The 21,420-nt window shown below is 36.2% G+C and overlaps 1 protein-coding gene across 1 annotated transcript; it reads right to left on the reverse strand.

Moving 5' to 3' along the window:
- Positions 1-2,149: 2,149 nt before the first annotated feature.
- Positions 2,150-7,921, reverse strand: IL10 (interleukin 10). Its single transcript, XM_070941106.1, has 5 exons — positions 7,775-7,921; positions 6,707-6,769; positions 5,599-5,748; positions 3,101-3,166; positions 2,150-2,242 (listed from the first exon to the last, which is right to left on the reverse strand). Exons 1-5 carry the CDS (start codon positions 7,919-7,921, stop codon positions 2,150-2,152), a joined length of 519 nt encoding a protein of 172 aa, XP_070797207.1.
- Positions 7,922-21,420: the final 13,499 nt, after the last annotated feature.

The following is a 21,420-nucleotide window of genomic DNA, read 5'->3' on the forward strand; positions in this document are numbered from 1 at the left end:
TCGCTCAAATCAATAATTTTTTTAAACATTGATTTTTTAAAAAATCTTTCTTGATTTCTCTATTTTATCCTGGAAATATAGTGTAGCTGATGAATACCACAATAGGCAAAGAAATAAGAGAAGTGCAATTTTATTTTTTAAAATGACAAAAATAGTCGAAGATTCATCTACTCAAGATACATATATTGTATCTTCTTTGTTAAAATATACAAAGTGTGCATTGTTTATATACCATGTCAGAGATCACAGGTTGTTTAGCAAGAAAAATTTATAACAATTTTCATTCTTCTCAATTGCACCATAGAAGATCAAGGATACTATCAGTAAGAGCCAGGAACTGAGGCAATTTCTCTCTATTCATCACTTCAGAATATTTTGAAGATAAGCAAAAATGTGCACATTTCCTTTTAGCCATGGGTAATAGAGAATCATTTTAGGAGAAAAAAGACATGGTTAAGTGATATGTTTAAATGCCTAATTTAAGACCAAGGTATTATTGGGATCAATATTTGATTTTTTTTTCTCAAAAAAGAGCTAGAAAGTTTTTGATTACCAAATTACAGTAATCAAAGTCCTTGAGAAACACAAAATATATGATGAGCTGATGTTCTGATATTGGAAGAATAACCTTTTCTATAACCATCCATTCATTAAAGTCTGCTAGCCTGCATGTGTAATTTTAGCCTGAGCTAGCTGGAGATCTTGAATTTTAACATAATGAATTTTATGTTTGTGCATGGCTTATAAGAATGTTATCTTTCCTCCAATAAAAAAAAAGCAGTTCACAATTCTTACAAAATGAAAGTAATATACTCTCTGATCTGTTCAACTCAAAAGAAAGAGCCTGACAGAATCTAAAGCTAAATCTTATGCCTGAGAAAATAATTTTGAATTTAAAATTCATTTAATAAGGATAGGTATAGAAGAGTTTGTAACGCAGATTTCAGTGCATAGCAGTGAAACAATGCCCTCTCAAAAATCAAAGAAGCAGCAAAACTGTGTTTTCATATGAGGTAAGAGTTGACAGAGGTTTTTTTGGTCTATTGTAAGATTTTCTCCTCAGTTTCACATTCCTTAGTATTATCCAGAGAACTGTACTTTAAATTAACAAACATTTCTATTAGCGAAAAAGTAATACCACAGTTTGTATCCAAACTAGTTTTTGTACAGGTAGTTCTTGGTTAATGACAGCAATTTGGACTAGAATTTCCATTGTTAAGCAATGTGGTTGTAAAGTACATTACATGGCCATGCCCCTTAGCGACAGCATTTCCAGTTAAGCAAATCTTGCAATGTTAAGCACAATGTCATGTGGTTACCATGTACGACCTTCTGCCAGCTTCCCCATTGATTTACTTCTTGGAAGCCAGCAAAGAAGGTCAGGAATGAGGATCACATAACAATAGGACTCTGTGACATAATTGCAAGCTGGTCATTGAGCACCCAGTTTGCAATCATAGGGGCCATGGAGATGCTGTGACACCTGGAACTTCAGCAGTCATAAGTGCCACTTGTTTAGCACCATCATAAAACTGAATGGTCACTGAATGAGTGGTCATTAAGCAAGGGCCACCTGTATTGAAACAAGTATGTCAAAACTCTGGAGCACAACTGAGACGGTGATAATTGCAAATAGGAGGAGTAAATAATCCTTTTCTTCATTCTATTAACACAAATCTTCCATCAGGGAAAGACACTGTTGTATACAATCCTACAAACATGCCAGCATATCCATTTTTTAAAAAAAAAGTGATCTGACAAACACCTCATGTTTAAAGCTATACATTTTTTTCTAAGCTGCAGATCACAGAACTGAGATTTATATGAAAATGTTTAGTTAAAGTATAAGAAAATAATAGTTCTTATTTCTATTTTTAAAGAGCAATTTAGCTTTAAACATCCTAGCTGTAAGAAAAGGCAACTAATGTTCTATTGTAAACATATCAGTCAATAAATTATTTAATACATTCTTGTCTAAAACATGTAAAAACACTGATAAAACTGAGGTATATGAATTAATAAATACATTTTAAGTTAAACATTTAACACTACCATGTATTTTCACTGATTTTTTCCAGAACATTGTTTGCAAAAGACAGATCTCCATTTTTTATTTATAAAGTAGCAGTTTTCCCGCTATGAAAAACATTTAGCTTTTCATTTTCATGATAAGATATTGTTCAATGTAGTCAACAAAAATATCAAATTCTCCTATTGCTTTGTAGATCCCTTTGTCTTGCAGCTGATGAGAAAAAAAATAATGACGATAGTATTACTAATAGTACTATTAAAATAATAGGAGTTGTAGGAGTTGCAGGAGTTGCTTTGGTTAGCTTTCTGGCTACAATTCAACATGTGTACTAGTTTTAATCCTACATACCTCCTACATGTAGCACTGATGCACCCCATATTTTTGTCCTGGGTAAGAATGATTATGGTAACCCAGATACTGGAAGTAAAAGGAATAGGGGCTTGGGCGTCTCTGGTTCCCCCTTGTGAAACCATCCACCCCAATAGAGGTTTGTTCAGTCTTTATCCTTCAATCATTTCATAAATCTGTGAAGATGGAATTTTTCATAGGTCTTTTGAGATACAATTGTTTTGAAGCTGGGGATCCACTAGGTTTGTATTTGTGGTTTCTCATTTTTATGTCACTTTGTTAACTATTGTTTTAATTTAGATTTTATGCATTTTTATAATTGTAAACAGTTTGGAGCTGATCTGATTATGGTGGTCTATAAATATAATCAATAAAGATTGTAAAAATGTTCATTGCTGTTATACATGGAATATTTGCTTTTGAAAGTATGTTGTAAATTGGTTTGGAGTACACTTTTCAGCTGCATTCTTTATAAACTTAACATTCTATTGAATGCCTTGAAATTTTTCTTTGGGCTACTCTATTCAGATTTTAATTCTGAAACCACTATCATGATTTGTATGGTGTGTGTGTGTGTGTGTGTGTGTGTGTGTGTGTGTGTGTGTGTGAGAGAGAGAGAGAGAGAGAGAGAGAGAGAGAGATTCTCAAAGATAATGACATGTTTTCTTACAACTGCAAAGATTCATAAGGCAAGTTAAGTAATATAATTTAGGAATTTACCTTTTCATACGTATCTTTGACAGCCTTTACTGTTTTATTCTTCCTTTCACAGATGAAAAACCTATGCTGTGAGAAGGAAACATGTGAATATAAACACTTTTAAAAACTCTAAAGGACACAGCAGCTACATGCCTCAGTTGAGGATGTACAGGTGAATGTAGCCGCTTTGAACACAAATATATAATAAATGGATATTACATATACACTTTGTGGTGCTCAACTAGGTTCCATGAACAAGGAGAGATACCTCCTTTGATGCTGAGGTTATATGTAAAAATCCAGAATTTATATGTAATCAGTTATGCACAACTATTTAACATGGAAATATATGCATTCCTTTTTCATGTTATTAATAATTATACTTTATATCATCTAATACCTACAGGTTATAATAATAACATACTATAGCAATATAGTATAGTATAGTATAGTATAGTATAGTATAGTATAGTATAGTATAGTATAGTATAGTATAGTATAGTATAGTATAGTATAGTATAGCTTAGCTTAGCATAGCATAGCATAGCATAGCATAGCATAGTTATACTATACTATAATAAAGTAAAACAAATTATTTCACTATTTTACCCATTTTTACAATCCCATGCTCGCTCGTTTGTATTTTTCTCTTTTAAATATGAAGAATATCTTTTCACGTTTATGTATAATGAAGTTTTAGTTGAACAAACTATATATATATTAATTTGATTTATATGCCACCCTTCTCTGGAGACTCAGGACGGCTTACAATGCATTAAGCAATAGCCTTCATACTTTTGTATATTTATACAAAGTCAGCTTATTGCCCCCACAAACTGGGTCCTCAATTTACCTACCTTAGAAAGGATGGAAGGCTGAGTCAACCTTGAGCCTGGTGAGATTTGAACTTACAGTAATTGCAGACAGCTGGTGTTAATCACAATGCTATTAGTCTGCTGAGCCACCAGGCCCTTGATTGCATTACAGTGTGGAAGGTGCTTTTATCTTTGAGCACCCCAAAGATAACCAATTGACCATTTGTGAGAAACAAAATCCTGATCTTCATGTGATCCAGCAGGACTCTTGTTCCAATAGAAGAGAATATATGTACTGTGGCTTAGGGTTAAACTGTGGAGTCCTTGATACTTTCTGAGCTTGGTTGCTACCTAGTCAGGTAATGAAACATCTAAAAGCAAACAACCAAGCTCAGAGAGCAATGAGACTCTACATGGCTATTTGTAACACTATGTTCTTAGAAATGACTTATTGTCATGTGTAAACTGATGAATATGCCTTGTCCTCAACTGAAGACTAGAAAGTAGTGTTTCCCATCTATTCTGCTAAGCAAAGTCTTCCTTTATAGAATTGTGTTTGCATTCTGAGTCATTCTGTGACCTGATGACACAGTAGGGAGGAGAATGCAATAAAACAATTCTAATACTTCCACCAGTTATAGTTCTGCATTTACAATCTGTAGAAGCAGCCGCTTTTAGGTAAGAATTTTACATATAGTTACTTAAGGGAGATATCAGTTCTTAATATAGATTATATAATCCACAGATTCTCACAGGTGATGAAATAGCTAGTATTTCACACAGACCTTATTTACTTTCTCTGCTTTATTTAAACAAGATATTTTAAAAGCAGCTTTATTCCTTCTTCCCCTTAACAGCTACAGCCAAGCGTGTTTGTGTAGCCTAGAACACTGCAGAAAAGTTTGCTAGGCACAAGAAGGATGCGCTGAAAAAATTAATGTTTTTAAAGTGAGCTGTTGTGATATTAATGCCACTAAAATATGCTTTCTAGCATTTTTTAAATTGTTGAAACAGTTTATCCACAAATGTGAATTAGGTATATAACTTTGGCATTTTTCTAATTTAGATTTCCTTGGCACAAAATATGGATTGATCCAGTGCAGATTTTTTTAAAAATAATGTTATAAAATGCATCATTTCTGCATGAAGAAGTTGACTTTCAAAGTGACTACACATTTATCATAATCCCACTCTCACTAAATTTCTGCACTGTTATCTTTGATTTAGAAACTAGAACAAATGTTTGAAGACATAGGAGCCTGGTTTAGCTCAACAGACAGAAGCACTGTAATTTAACACCAGCTGTCTGCAATTAAAGTAAGATCGAATCTCGCCAGGCTCAAGGTTGACTCAGCCTTCCATCCTTTCTAAGGTAGGTAAATTGAGGACTCAGTTTGTGGGGGCAATAAGCTGACTTTGTATAAATATACAAAAGTATGAAGGCTATTGCTTAACGCACTGTAAACTGCCCTGAGAAGGGCGGCATATAAATAAAAAAAAAAAAAAAGACATGGTATAAAAAACTGAAACCAAACAATGAAACATAGCTTATCATAAAACTGGTGTTAATACCCAAGTCCGTGCCTCGTGCTTTGCTTATCTTATTGTTTCTGGCTGAACAAGGATTTTCCAAAACAAAGGGAAGCAAGCAGACATAGCAAGTCAGACAATGAGTGGCCAAGGAAAGAAACCACAAATACTTACACAGCGTTTGATTAATTGTCTCAGATCTAGCAACATATTTCCAAGGAAGTCTACATCCTGCTTTACTGGGTTATCTGTAGTTACTTTGGGTAAGACATCTTCCAAATAAAAATGGATCATTTCTGCCACTGACTGGCAGCCCAAGTAACTCTGAAAGAATTGAAGAGAACAATAATGGTAAGAGATGAAGATGGAATTGCATATGTTGACTCTATTCTAGTCTAGCAATAAAACATATTTCTCTATCCTTTGACTCTAATCCATGGTTGGAGATGATCAAGTGAAAATATTAAAGTTATATTTAAACAGGTTTTTTTTTTAATGCCACTTGCTAAATCAGAATTGGAAACTGATACCAGAAAAAAAAGTTTGCATGTGACTTGTGAAAGGGGAGAAAACTTTTTAGCAGCTCCTACTCCCAGCAGATTGAGCTATTCAGATCCAGGTAATTTATTATTTATTTTTGTATTAAATTTCCATCATTATCGGATGCAAAATTGGGTCTTAATATATCTCAATAAATATAAAATTATTTTAAAAAATTAATTATAACACATTTTATAATTCATCAGAAAAGCTTTCTTTGATCTCCATTGTTTGAACCTTCTAAGAACAAATTGTCTAAAGCAGCAATTCTTTTTCAGATTTTAACGAACAAGAATGTACAAATCAAACTTGCTCACTCCAACCTTCAAATATTATCATTTATGAAATTAATAAAACATATGGAGTATCATTGTATCATCAGTTACTCTGGATATGTTATTCAGCCTTATTTTATCGGACATATGTAGAGTGAATTCTGACTGTTCTAAAATAGTTTATAAATGTATGATTGTCCCCATGTACTATAAATAAGTGAAAAAGGAAATAGGGAGTTGAGGTTTACCACCAATGTAGGATTTGGGCATAAACAAACAAACAAACAAACAAATTATGTTATTTAGTGTTTTCAATACACTTCATTATAGATTCATACAAAATCCTCCATTATAACATTTGATAGGTACACTAAAGAGATTTAGGCCTGCCAAGAATACTGTTCCATGATCCCAGATTATACTACACTTTTTTCTAAGTAATCTGGTGAAGGCAACTAAAATCTCACCTTGAAATCTTCTAGCAGATCCTGTTTTAATAGCACAGTGTCCAGCTCAGAATCTCTATCTTGCTATAAAAGTAAGTAATGAAACAAAATGTTAATCCAAGAAAATCTGAATTTATTTATTTATTTTATTTATTTTATTTATTGCGATTTATATGCCGCCTTTCTCCCTAGGGACTCAAGGCGGCTTACAAAATGACAACTTCAATACAAATACAATTTAAATTTAATTTAGAAAGAATGTGCTACTATCACCTAACAACCAAGTCTTTTCTTTACCCATTTTGTGATTTATAAACCATGGTTTATGAATCATCAAATTGTATGATGTTGCTTATTCAAAAAATTTGGTTAAAAATCTTGGGTTAGCACAGTACATGGATTAGGCACTATTTTCAATCTTTCATCTCTTTGTTTTCCTCTAAGAATGCTTAAAACTGCATCTTTTTGTGCATAGTAGCTAAACTTGCAAGATATATATTTAACATAAGATGCTCAAAATTTGTTTTTGGATAATTAACACATTTCAATTATCTTCAAAAGCTCTACCCTTCAAAAATACCAATATAATATTAAATATTACTATTTATTTTCATTTATGCACATCTGAAGAATAGGGAAATAGTACTATATTTCTAGCTATACAGAAAGTTAATTTTCAAATGTAAATGTTTTTCAGACTTTGACATTAATGTAACATTAAACAATGAATGTTATTCCAATCCCTTCAATAAACAATTCCAATCCTCAAATATATATTACTAGTACTATATATTGTAATAATTTTATCTGAGTAGCAATTATACTATGCATATTTGTTTATTATGAAAAGAATTAAACATACTAGAAAATTCTCCATTTGTCATTTTCTTCCTCAGAGCTGCATAAAATCTCTTGATGAATTATGTGCTGAGCTACTGATTAGTAGTAGTACTTACTGTAGTTAGCAATAAGGAACACAACCATCTGTTGTTCTGCACTGTTATACAAAGAAGCCCAGCCCCTTTACATTTCCTGCTTCCTAAATTTCTAGATGAAAAGAGTAGAAGAACAAAAGATGAATATACTCACAAAATAATCCTTGATCTTGTTAAATGTGGCTCTTAACTCTCGGAGTCTAAGAGGGAGGTTATTTGAAAAATGTCCACAGTCTATGAGCTGGGAATGTGCATTCTTGAGCACCAGCGAAAGCAGCATATATGCTATCAATGAGTTCATTGCTCTTCTGACCCTTCCTTTCTAGACCCACTGGATTTTGAAAGTTAGATTGCCATCACCTTGATTGGTCCCTGATTTATACCTCAAAGCAGGGCTAGTTTCCTTCCTGATTGCGTCAGGATAATGAATACTCAAACCCCAAATGTCATCTTCCCATCATAAATTTTTGAGCCTTCCCCACTCCCTTTAAAAGTGCTTATTGGAGTAGAACTTTCCCACCCCCCCCTTTTTAAAAAAATTTGTTTCTTGTAAATGTGTGGTAATGCTTGTGCTATCTTTGCTTTGATGGAAATACACTTTCCGTTGTGTTATTATTACTTTAGGTAAATGTCATTGTAATGAGAAAAATCTCTGCTAACAAATCTCTACAAATCTAACTGAATTATTTTCCCCTTACTAACCTACCAGTAGTGGTAAGCAAATCAATCTCAGGCTGTATTTTTGGGAAAAAGCCAATATTTTCCCAAACAACATAAAATCCCCAAATATATTTAAATGTAAACAAAGTTTTATTTGAATAAAATAGGTTAATAGTAAAGTAATTGACTGCATATGGGTGACTTTTTTGGGCTTGGAAACACATAAGTATTGTATCCATCTGTATTTCTGCTATTCTCAAACTAAGACCAATAACTGCATCAAGTCTGTAAAAGTCTTTCTTAGAGATCTTTCGACTTGTTTCATCCAGAATCCTCTGGAAGGCCTCTACCTTCTCAAACACCTTTCCGTATTACACTCATACTGGGTCAGCGTGAATCTGTCCTATGGTCATCTTGCGAAGACCTGCTGAATAATTTCTATTTTAGATAATTTAGCTTTTGATTTGCCAATTTGATTTCTGAATTTTTTTCTCTTGCTATATCTTTCTTGCCAATGGTTCTACTAGCAATAATTGTCCTTTTCACAGTAATTAACTTGTGTGATAAAAACAATTTTACCCTTTTTGTTTATTGTAAATGTTGTGTCTCCATGTTGAGACCCATTTTATTGTGGTTTTTTCTATTCATCTTATCCATTGCATTCAAAGTATATTTGATGCTATCTCTCTGATATCTCTTCAGAACAAATGCAGCCTGATCAGGTTGTATTAGATCAGTTAAGAAGTCATTCAACCACTTTATAAGCATAGCCATAAAATGCTTATAATCTACATTGGATACAGAAATAAGCTTGTATGATGCTTCTCTCTTTGCAAGTGAAAGCAATACAAACCTCCTGGCATTTTTGACACTATATCTCATTCATTGTTCTGTGTGAATGATTTCATCAAGATTCCTTTAAAAGTCTTATGTTTCAGGAAAAAAAAATGTGGCCCTTCAGGTTCATTTTCTGTATTGTTTCTTTTCTTCTTCTCTGTGATTGGCTTATTGATGGCTTCCTTTTTGTTGAGCTGTAAATTTCATGATCAGTGTTATATGTAAATACACTTTCACCTTCTCCAGACTTGATGTTTCTTTTCTGTATAATCGAGAATAATGTTTTATTATATTGGTTCATTATTTCCCTTGGAGGTGAAACATAATGCCTTCCATCTCAAATTGAAATAACTTTTTTTGTTGTTCTTTTTGCAATTGAAAAACAATCTATCTTGTTTTTTTTAGGGCTGTAGGATGACAAAGAAATAAGCAAGCCTTTATTAGAATCTTGTAAATCAGGGATGTCAAACTTACATCGTCATGGCGGCATCACATGATGTATCGGGACTTTTTCCCTCTTTGCTAAACCATGTATGGGCTTGGCCAGCGCACGACACATCTGTCCCACGGGCCGGCAGTTTGACAGCCCTGCTGTAAATACAGAACATCAAAAGCCAATTCTTTGAAAGAAGCTTGTAATTCAGACTGATAGTTTAATTTAATATAATCATGCAATAATAACAAACAATTCAGACTTACCTTTTCTAGTGAGATGTTTCTCTTTGCAATCTTATGATTTTGTGGTCCTCGACTATATAAATAATATGGTTCTATAACTAAATTTAATTGAACTAAGTGAGCTAGATATCCAACACATTTTTGAGTAAATTTTGAGAATAGGAATCTTTATTTAGATAATTGTCTGGGTCATGTTATTTCACATGAACAGTTTGTATGTATTATTTGAAGTCAGCAGATGTCTAAAAAGCATCTAAAAAGAAAGAACAATAACATGTGAGAAAGAGTTCTGGAGCAGTGGTGGGTTTGTCCCGGTTTGGACCGGTTCGCAAGAACTGGTAGTAAAACCGGTGGGAGGCTCCGCCCACCACCCTGAATGTCATCATAGCTGATCTGCGCATGCACAGGAGCTTGGCATGTGCGTACGCGAAGCAAGCACCCATGTGCGATCCCGTTGTGAACCGGTGGAAAGTAGAACCCACCCCTGTTGGAGAAAACAATAGTGTTAGTACCACATAAACCGTATGCCCACTTTTCTGCTTGTGTAAAGGCAGGGGCTTCTGTAGGGGAGGTTAAATAGATTGACAGCATCAAAGACTGCTTGATTGAAGTCTTTTTGACTTTTTATGTACATGTAACATATTACACACATGTGGAGGGTGTTGATCAAATAGTTGCAGCCGCCATTTTGACTTTTTTATCCACTACATCCATCCCTCAGTGGAGGAATCATAGTTAGTGAAAAAATAGCTTGGCAGTAAATCCAATTCCTAATTTTTTTCATTTCAAAAACGGCCCAAAATCTACTAAATTGGAAGTCAATCAAGGCCCATTTTTGGTTTCTATATATTTGATAGCAAGCCCTAAAATAAAGGTGGACAATTTCAGCTAATGTTGGTGAGAAAACAACAAAAAATGATTGCTATACTTCTATATGTTTATCACCTACATACAAAATATGTGTGTGTGTGTATGTGTGTATGTGTATGTAGCATTAACACTAGATTCTCCCATGCTATGTACCATATTGAGCAGCAAGGGATCTCCAGCATTTTTGGTTTTGGGTGAGTACTTCAGCAATTACTTTAGTGAGTACTTTAGTGATTAGGTTGAGGATTACCTGTACACATCAGTGGTGGGTTGCCCCCGGTTTGGACCGGTTCACAAGAACCAATAGTAAAATCGGTGGGAGGCCCCGCCCACCACCCTGGATGTCGTCATTGGCGATTTACGCATGTGCAGAAACTTCTCATTGCGATCCAGTTGCGAACCAGTAGTAAAGGTAAATAGAACCCACCCCTGGTACACATATACATATTACATAAATATAGTTGTTAAGCGTTTTATCCCATTTTATGACCTCCTTTGTCACAGTTGTTAAGTGAATCACTGCAGTTGTTAAGTTATAGTAGTGTTGTTAAATGAATTGGCTTATTCATTGACTTTGCTTGTCAGAAAGTGATCACATGACCTGAAGACACTTCCAATGCCAGAAATATGAGCCAATTGCCAAGCATCTGAATTTTTATCACATGACCCTGGGGATGCTGCAATGACCATAAGTGTGAAAATTGGTCATAAGTCATTTTTTTTAGTGCAATGGTAAGTTTGAATGGTCACTAAATGAATAGTTGTAAGTCAAGGACTACCCTGTATATGTATGTGTGTGTAGGCACATTTTCTATGTAGGATATACAGTATACTGTGTATGTATCAGTGGTGAAATGTAAAATTTGTTACTACCGGTTCTGTGGGCATGGCTTGGGTGTGTGTGTGTGTAATGTGACTAGGTGGGCGTGGCCAACTTTTTTTTTTTACTTTTAAAAGCATTTTTTCTACTACTTTAAAAGCCTGCAGAAAAAAATGCTTTTAAAAGCGTCTGACGATCAGGCAAGTCAGCTGCAATCTCCAGAGGCTTTTAAAGGCATTTTTTTTTCCTACAACCTCTTCAGCCAAAGAGGTTGCAGAAAAAAAATGCTTTTAAAAGCTTCTGACGATCCCAGCTGAGCCATGCAATCATCAGAGGCTTTTTTTTTTTTTTTTACTTTTGAAAGCATTTTTTCGGCTGAAGAGGTTGTAGAAAAATGTTTTTAAAAGTTAAAAAAAAAGGTTCTGATGATCGCGTGGCTCAGCTGGGCATGGGGGGGGCAGGGATTTTTGCTACCAGTTCTACGAACCATCCGCCACCATCGCTACTAGATCAGGTGATCTGGTCCAAACCAGGAACATTTCACCCCTGGTATGTATGTATGTATGTGTGTATGTATGTATGTATGTATGTATGTATGTATGTATGTATGTATGTATGTACGTATGTATGTATATATGTCTGTGTGTGTGTCACACACAACACACAAACATACACACACACAGAGACACATATATGACATTTCTCCAAAAATATGACTTCAAATGGGGGAAAGACAGGCTAAAATCGGACCGGGATATTTACGAGACCACCTTCTGCTACCAATAGCCTCTCACTGACCAGTACGCTCCCATAGAGAGGGGCTTCTCAGGGTGCCATCGGCCAAACAGTGTCGACTGGTGGCCCCCAGGGGGAGAGCCTTCTCTGTGGGGGCACCTACCATCTGGAACAAGCTCCCCCCCAGAGATACGGAGGATCCCGGATCTGTGCACGTTTCGTCGTGTTCTCAAAACATTTTTATTTAAGCAGGCTGGCCTGGCCTAACTCTCCCTTTTAAATTTTTAAATCGTTTAATCTGTTTTACAAATTGGGTGTTTTAAATTTGTTTTCAGGCAAAATATTTAATAATTTTAATGGACTTTTAATGTTTGTATTATCTGTATTTTATCTTGGCTGTTCACCGGCCTGAGTCCCCTGGGAGTAGGGCGGTATAGAAATTTGATAAATAAATAAATAAATAAATAAATAAATAAATAAATAAATAAATAAATAAATTCTAGACCCCTTGTTCTTAGAATGAATATGTGTAAAGGTTGATGTTATCACCCCCCAAACACTGTAATTATGTACTTGCATCATCTGAAGAAGTACATCATGTACAGTACCTATAATTGTTTGCCACCTTAGTCCCTCCACTTTGAATGCCCTTGATTTCAAAAAGTTTGGTAGGTAATGGGCAAATAAAGTACATTGATGCTGATCTTCTGTTCTCTCTGTTGCCCGGTAGCCTCTTAAAAGACAGTTTTTAATACAATGTTCTAATCTGTCTTCCCATACCTGTTTTACTACCTCATTCTCAGACTGCCTCAGACTTCCTTAGAACTTCTTTTAAAGAAATTTTAAACTTCCTTTAGTGTTGTGTAGTGTTGAAAAATATTGTTGCTGTTCCCCCACCTCACTATGAATGCTGAAAAAGCCCCATCAGATTTAATCAGTTTCTCTTCAGATTTTAATGACATGACATAAAGAAGCTGCAGTAAGGTGGAAAGATGACTAAGTATTAAAAGGGCACTCACACATACATAGATGCTTATTCATCTTCTCATTAAGGAAAATGTGTTCTTATTAAAAGAAACGTGTTCATTTCCACTAAATTCATTTTGGTACAGCATGCTATATAAATGTATTCATAAACACGTGAATAAAGAAAACAACTGCATTTTTGGCAGAACACGCATACAAAAAAAATAAACCAAATTTTCTTTATGATCTCTTAAAAATGCCTTGAGTATATTAGAATACAAGCCTGTGCAAGTTGGGTTTGATTCACCTAGCTGAAATGCCCTGTATCATCCTGCAGCTTTATTAAAGGGAACATTAAAGGGAACATTAAGACAGGGATGGTAGGCACGCTGGTGCTCTTATGCACGCCCCTTCAGACCTCTTAGGAATGGGGTGAGGTCAACAGTAGCCATTCTAAGGTTACAATTTTGTGGGTTTTGGGATGAAGCCACAGAGTCAGGTAGTGTATTCCAGGCATTGACCACTCTGTTGCTGAAGTCCTATTTTCTGCAATCGAGTTTGGAGCAGTTCACTTTAAGTTTGTACCTATTGTGTGCTCGTGTATTGTTGTGGTTGAAGCTGAAGTAGCCATTGCCAAACAGTAAAGTAGGCCGTGAAGAAAGCTTAGTGCAATGCTAAGGAATTTAATAAAGTTTTACAAAGCAGCATTGGAAGATTATTTTGCTCAAGCCTTCATGGAAGCAGAGTCCTAGAAGAAAGGCATGAGTGATTTGATCAACTGCATGTATGTCCATATAATTATAGAAGGAATGCCTCTGCACAACATTGCAGTCCTTGCTATTGGTCCTCCCTTCCTTATTGTTATTTTTAATTGATTGAATTTCTGGATTGACAACTGCCTTTTCTAACCTGTGTCTTTCATCGTTCTAGTTATCTAGCTGCCTCTTCCCATTGATGAAAGTGTTTCTAGAGAATGAGGAATGAATAACAATGGAGTGATATGAAGAGCCTATCAGGGAGAAGAGGAGTTTGCAATTGGTCCTTTTATGAAATTAAGGAAGTTGGCAACATTTCATAGGTCAGGTCTGTTTGTCAGTCTTCTGAATATGGCCTCTTGTGATATTGTGACATTTCAAGAGTCACGCTCCCTCTTTTACCCTATGTTTTAACCCTTTTGAGAAATCTGAAGAGTGGAATAGAAGCAGTAGACCTTTTGGAGGAAACAGTTCACATTTTCACCACAAATCAACAATAACATCAAGTTGATGGAATTCAGACATTTGCACTTAACATTTTGGTGGTATGGTTTGTGTTCCTTGTTGGAGCCTTAAGGTGATTACCCTAGCGTCGTGATGGCGAACCTATGGCACATGTGCCGGAATTGGCATGCTGAGGGTTCTTCCAGGTTTTGGAACGCCGGCCAGCTGGTCTTAACATGCGTAGGAGCATCGGGAAGATGATCTTCCGGTTTCTGGCGTGCACATGCACACTGGCCACCTGGTCTTCTGGTTTCTGGCATGCATGTGTACAAGACCAGCTGGCATGTGCAGGAAACCGGAAGTTCATCTCCACGGCGCATGCATGTGCACGGTGTGGCTGCTCTTCTGGTTTCTGGTGCATGCATACGCACTGGCCAGCTGGTCTTCATGCGCGCATGCATGCCAGAAACAGGAAGACCAAGTGGCTGGTGCGCATGTGTGTGCTGGAAACAGGAAGATCATCTTCCTGATGCACGCTTGCACATCAGGCGGCTGCTCTTTTGGCTTCTGTCACATGCACATGCATGCATCATTTTGGCACTCGGTGCCAAAAAGGTTTGCCATCACTGCCCAATCTAAACCCAGTTTGTGGTTATCGTCTTTTGTTTCTTTTACAATTTCCCTCTGCACAGTTCACTTCACCGTGCACACATTCAAGAGGGAGCATCAACTGTCTTGAGAAGATTATTGCAGCGTAGAAGGCTGCAAAGAGAAGGAAGGACAGAAAACCTTTTTCTTTGATTTTCATATTATATTTTCATATACTATTATTTAGTTTTTTCCCCAAATTAATTTTATGTTCCATCAAAGTTGAGATTTGTGATCTTCTAATAAATTATTACATAGTTCATTGCACAGTCAGCCAGATGTTCAGACTGCATTTAACATTTTTATCTACCTATTGAGTCCTCTCCAAGGACCTGGGATAGGCTGATGTTGATGTTTGAGGGTGTTACAGGTATCATCGCAGGATGTAAACTGTTCTGGGTAAAGCTGCTTTTTTCAATTAACTGATGGGAATTTTGTCAATATGATTAATATTATTATATTTTCTTGTTTTTTAAAAGATGGATACAGTTGGCTGTATCATTGGAGTATTTCAGAAACATAGTAACGTAAAGAATCTAATGCAAGCTGAATAGTCATCAGGACCAAAAGATAAGTACCATAATAAATTATTACCAGAATAATTTATTTCAACACTCTCCATCAAATGCATAGGTTAGAACATATTCTATGTGTTTGTTGTTGTTCTGCTTTGTGGTTAGATTAAAGAGAAACACCATTGTTGAGCTTTTAGTATCTATGAAAAAGAAAGCAAAAAGTTATTTCTGCAGGGTCATGTGTGACTTTCAAGTTTCTTTTTCCTAAAATCTGATGCTGAACATTGATATGAGCTCAAACATCTAATTCCCTCATGCCATATATAGATTTTTATTGAAAGGAGAAAAGAAGATTTTTCATCCATATGAAATGTATTTAAGAAACAATTAGACAAAATACGTATGATCAAAGATAAGGATGACGTCCTTTTTAAAATATAATAACAATTCCAAAAATAAAACAGGTAACAGCTGGGACTGTTAGAAAGATAATGTTTAATCTTTTCTCCATGCTATTTTCTTTCTTTTTTTTCTAGAGATATATCCAAGGGGATCTATGACAATTTGCCGCCAACTTGCTACAGGACTTGCCACAGCTAACTCACTGCGGGACAAGAGTTATACTAATATTAAAGAAATGGTGGAATAGAATCATTAAAGAAAGGATGCAAAAGGAGGGATAAAATGAAATGTGAATGACAAAAATTAAAATATTTTTTTATTTATTTTAAATAGTTGAATTGTTAAATTGTCCCGGGGGAAGTTGTCCCATTCTGATATGCAAGGTCCTTCCATAGAATTTTTTTATTTGGACACACATCTTATACCACCTAAGTACCTTTCTTTAATTCATATATTTCCACCGCTTCTTAGATGATCTATGTATTGTAGTGCATTAGAAGTCTGAAGATCTCTAATAAAGACTTTTATGGACTTGGTGCAGAGTTATTGGTTTCAGTTTGAGAATAGCAGAAATACAGATGGTTCAGATGTTTCCTTGTCTCCTTGTAGAGTGATTTTAAACTTATTTTTACAGGTTCATAGAATCTTTCCTTCCAAAGAAAGAAATGTATCTCCAGGAGGACTAGAAAATATTATACCTACTGTGGCTTATAATTGCGTTTGGCTAAATGGGAAGAAATTACAACAGTAGCACCTCATGTTGGGAGAAGAAGTTGTGTGAACACAATAATATAATAATAATAAAGAGCCTTGGTGGCGCAGCAGACTAAAGCACTGTTAACTAACACCAGCTGCCTGCAATTACTGCAAGTTCAAATCTCACCAGGCTCAAGTTTGACTCAGCCTTCCATCCTTTCGAGGTAGGTAAAATGAGGACTCGGTTTGTGGGGGCAATTAGCTGACTTTGTATAAAAAAGGACACCGCTTGTGGGGAGGGGGGCGAAAGCCCTACTAAGCAGGTATATACAAAAGTATGAAGGCTATTGCTTAACGCATTGTAAGCTGGCCTGAGTCTCCGGAGAAAGGGCGGCATATAAATCGAACCAATAAATAAATAAATAATAAATAAATAAATAAATAAATAAATAAATAAATAAATAAATAAATAAATAAATAATATGTCAAGGAAAATTATAAGGAGTTCCATCTTATCTCCAAAGTGGTATTTCTCCCCCTCTGTGCTTTAAAATATTGCTGTGATATTTTTACCCAGACATAGAATGACACAGCCACTTTCGTTTCAGCCCTTAGCTATTTCGGTCCATGAAATAAAAACTATGGTCAAGTCATATTAGATCATAACATAGTTTCTTTAAAATAAAAATCCATTTCAGAAACAACAACAACAAAACTGGCAAACCATTTCATTATTTCCTATTACTTTTTTTCCCATTTCACAGGAAATATAATCTAAAAAACCCCTTTATACTATTTTTATACAATTAGCATGATATCACATTAATGAAAAGCTCATGGTTATGAGGGATCAGTTATTGCTTACTAGGAAAGTTGTTTCTGTGATTATATTGCCTCAACAGCACTGGTATAGATCCTGGCATTTATTAGTCTATGCCTGTGAGAAGAACCAGCTTTTAAAAACTTTTTAAAGATAAGGTCAGAGTGGAGGGCATATGAATCTCAGGGGAGTGCTCCTCTAGAGGACGAGATAGTGACAAAGAAGGTGTGCTTCTTGGATATTATCAGATGACACTGTTTTATTGATAGGACCCAAAGCATGACACTTTTCTCATGTTGAATAGGATGTATAGACATTATGGGAAAAGCTATGTTTTATGCTATGCAGGACTTGAATTGTATCTAATTCTAGTGCAATTCATAAACCAGAAATGTTACATGGACATACTGAGGAAGGCATAATAATATCCTGCACCATTACATTCTTGACAAGCTGCAGCTTCTGTGTGGTCTTCAACATGAGCTCCATGATTTATTTTCTTTCTTTCTTTCTTTCTTTCTTTCTTTCTTTCTTTCTTTCTTTCTTTCTTTCTTTCTTTCTTTCTTTCTTTCTTTCTTTCTTTCTTTCTTCCTTCCTTCCTTCCTTCCTTCCTTCCTTCCTTCCTTCCTTCCTTCCTTCCTTTTTCTTTCTCATCTTTATTATTTTTACAAATAACTCAAGGCGGCAAGCCTATCCAACACATCTTCCTCTTCCTATTTTCCACACAATCATAAGAGATGGGTTGGGATGATGCAGAATGACTGACCCAAAGTCACCAAGCTGGCTTTCATGGCTAAGATGAGACTTGAACCCACTGTCTCCCAGTTTCTAGCTTACTGAAACTGACAATCAGGTTTCTATCATCAACTCTCGTTGAACTTAAGTACTTAGTCCATATCTAATTCTACAAGTGACTCCGAAGGGTACAAGGTCAATGGTATTAAAGGCCACTGATAGACCAAGAATAGGATGCTGCACCACTCCTGTCCCAGTTCTGCCAAAGGGCAGAATGGGAATTGTAGCCCTTCAGAATTATCATGTACAGTCAGGTCCAGAAATATTGGGACATCGACACAATTCTAACATCTTTGGCTCTATATACCACCACAATGGAGTTGGAATGAAACAAACACAATGTGCGTTAACTGCAGACTGTCAGCTTTAATTTGAGAGTATGTACATCCAACTCAAGTGAACGGTGTAGGACTTACAGCAGTTTGTATATGTGCCTCCCACTTGTTAAGGGACCAAAAGTAATGGGATGATTGGCTTCTCAGCTGTTCCATGGCCAGGTGTGTGATATTCCCTCATTACCCCAATTACAATGTGCAGATAAAAGGCCCCGAGTTCATTTCAAGTGTGCTATTTGCATTTGGAATCTGTTGCTGTCAACTCTCAAGATGAGATCCAAAGAGCTGTCACTATCAGTGAAGCAAGCCATCATTAGGCTGAAGAAACAAAACAAACCCATCAGAGAGATAGCAAGAACATTAGGCATGGCCAAAACAACTGTTTGGAACATTCTCAAAAAGAAGGAATGCACTGGTGAGCTCAGCAACACCAAAAGACCCGGGAGGCCACGGAAAACAACTGAGGTGGATGACCAAAGAATTCTTTCCCTGGTGAAGAAAACACCCTTCACAACAGTTGGCCAGATCAAGAACACTTTCCAGGAGGTAGGTGTTTGTGTGTCAAAGTCAACAATCAAGAGAAGACTTCACCAGAGTGAATACAGAGGGTTCACCACAAGATGTAAACCATTGGTGAGCCTCAAAAACAGGAAGGCCAGATTAGAGTTTGCCAAACAACATCTAACAAAGCCTTCACAGTTCTGGAACAAGATTCTATGGACAGATGAGACCAAGATCAACTTGTACCAGAGTGATGGGAAGAGAAGAGTATGGAGAAGAAAAGGAACTGCTCATGATCCTAAGCATACCACCTCATCAGTGAAGCATGGTGGTGGTAGTGTCATGGCGTGGGCATGTATAGCTGCCAATGGAACTGGTTCTCTTGTATTTATTGATGATGTGACTGCTGACAAAAGCAGCAGCATGAATTCTGAAGTGTTTCGGGCAATATTATCTGCTCACATTCAGCCAAATGCTGCAGAACTCATTGGACAGCGCTTCACAGTGCAGATGGACAATGACTCAAAGCATACTGCAAAAGCAACCAAAGAGTTTTTGAATGGACAGAAGTGGAATGTTATGCAATGGCCAAGTCAATCACCTGACCTGAATCCCATTGAGCATGCATTTCACTTGCTGAAGATAAAACTGAAGGGAAAATGCCCCAAGAACAAGCAGGAACTGAAGACAGTTGTAGTAGAGGCCTGGCAGAGCATCACCAGGGATGAAACCCAGCGCCTGGTGATGTCTATGTGTTCCAGACTTCAGGCTGTGATTGACTGCAAAGGATTTGCAACCAAGTATTAAGAAGGGAAAGTTTGATTTATGATTATTATTCTGTCCCATTACTTTTGGTCCCTTAACAAGTGGGAGGCACATATGCAAACTGCTGTAAGTCCTACACCGTTCACCTGAGTTGGATGTACATACCCTTAAATTAAAGCTGACAGTCTGCAGTTAAAGCACATTGTGTTTGTTTCATTCCAACTCCATTGTGGTGGTGTATAGAGCCAAAGATGTTAGAATTGTGTTGATGTCCCAAATATTTCTGGACCTGACTGTAGAATGAGATTTCACTCAGGGTGAGCATTTATCTTGATTTTTCTCTAAAAACTCAGTTTGGTCAACTAGACTTTGAATTAAATAAGTATGAATTTGTGGGTGTGAAGTGGAAAACAAAATTGAATAATAAATGCTGAAACTCCATTTAGTTCAGAAAATGAACAATAAAAGTTGTAAACCTGCATTTATTTCTATGTGCCATACGTTTTTTGAAAAATAAGAACAAATAGCATCATTGGAGGTGTTATAAAGACTTCACATACATGAAACTGAGGCATAAAGATGTCAAGCTAAGAATTTTTAGAACACTTTCCTCATGGCATTGTTTCATTTTCAGCCCTCAACAGTTTTCAGTTGTTTTGGTAATGAGATCTGCTTTTCCTAGTGGTGCGCTGAATACTGCCCACCCGTTAGGGTGGTGATGAGTTGTACACAACCAAACTGGCACCAGGCCTAGGTGACAAGATGATTGGTCAGTGGGTTTTTTTTTTTGGCTCAAGCAGTGGATCTACAGCCATATCTGTCAAACAACAGACATGATCCAGATGCTGCATTTGATCATGCAAGATGACATTTGTCGATCTGAAATGTGGACCTGCACCTATGGGAATAATGCTAGAAGTTGATGATTTGTCTTTGGTTGTTCAAATGTAAAATTAATATTTACTCTTTTGGTGGGACAGAAGTCGTCTTGATGATGCTGGGGATAGTGAGTGTAGTACATGGAGTCTGCCCAGCTCCTGGAGACCATTTGAGAGAGTATGAGCCTGTATCTTCTCTTCGGGTTGCTCATCATTGCCTTTCATGTATATTTTGATATTTAATTTCCTCAGAGAAAACTGGGGACACAGAAAGAAGCAGCTTTTGAAGAACTTCCTTTTGAATTAGTAGGAAACTTTGTTGACCACAACTCCTGAGTAGGCATGCACAGAATTGCATGGTTCATATGGGAAGTTTGTCCATGTTGCAATCCTACAGGGAGTGCTTCTACTTCTGAAGCCCATCTTCTACAAAATTCAAAGGGATTTTCTTCTAAGTATGTGCCTATTTGAAAGGTAGTTAGATGTTGCATCAGGCTAGAAGATGTGAGTCTAGTCCCACTGTAGGCACAAAACTGTCTGGATGATTTTGAGCTAGTCATTTTCTCTCTTCCCTAGAAAGGAAGCAATGGCAAATCACTTTTAAAAAATCTTGCCAAGAAAACTGCTAGGGAGTTGTCCAGGCAATCTCAGAAAATTGGATATGATTGAATGGAAGGAAA

This window comes from Pituophis catenifer, unplaced genomic scaffold, assembly GCF_029215685.1.
Source record: "Pituophis catenifer annectens isolate HBS135680 unplaced genomic scaffold, rPitCat1.0.hap2 SCAF_3, whole genome shotgun sequence".
Classification (NCBI taxonomy): domain Eukaryota; kingdom Metazoa; phylum Chordata; class Lepidosauria; order Squamata; family Colubridae; genus Pituophis; species Pituophis catenifer.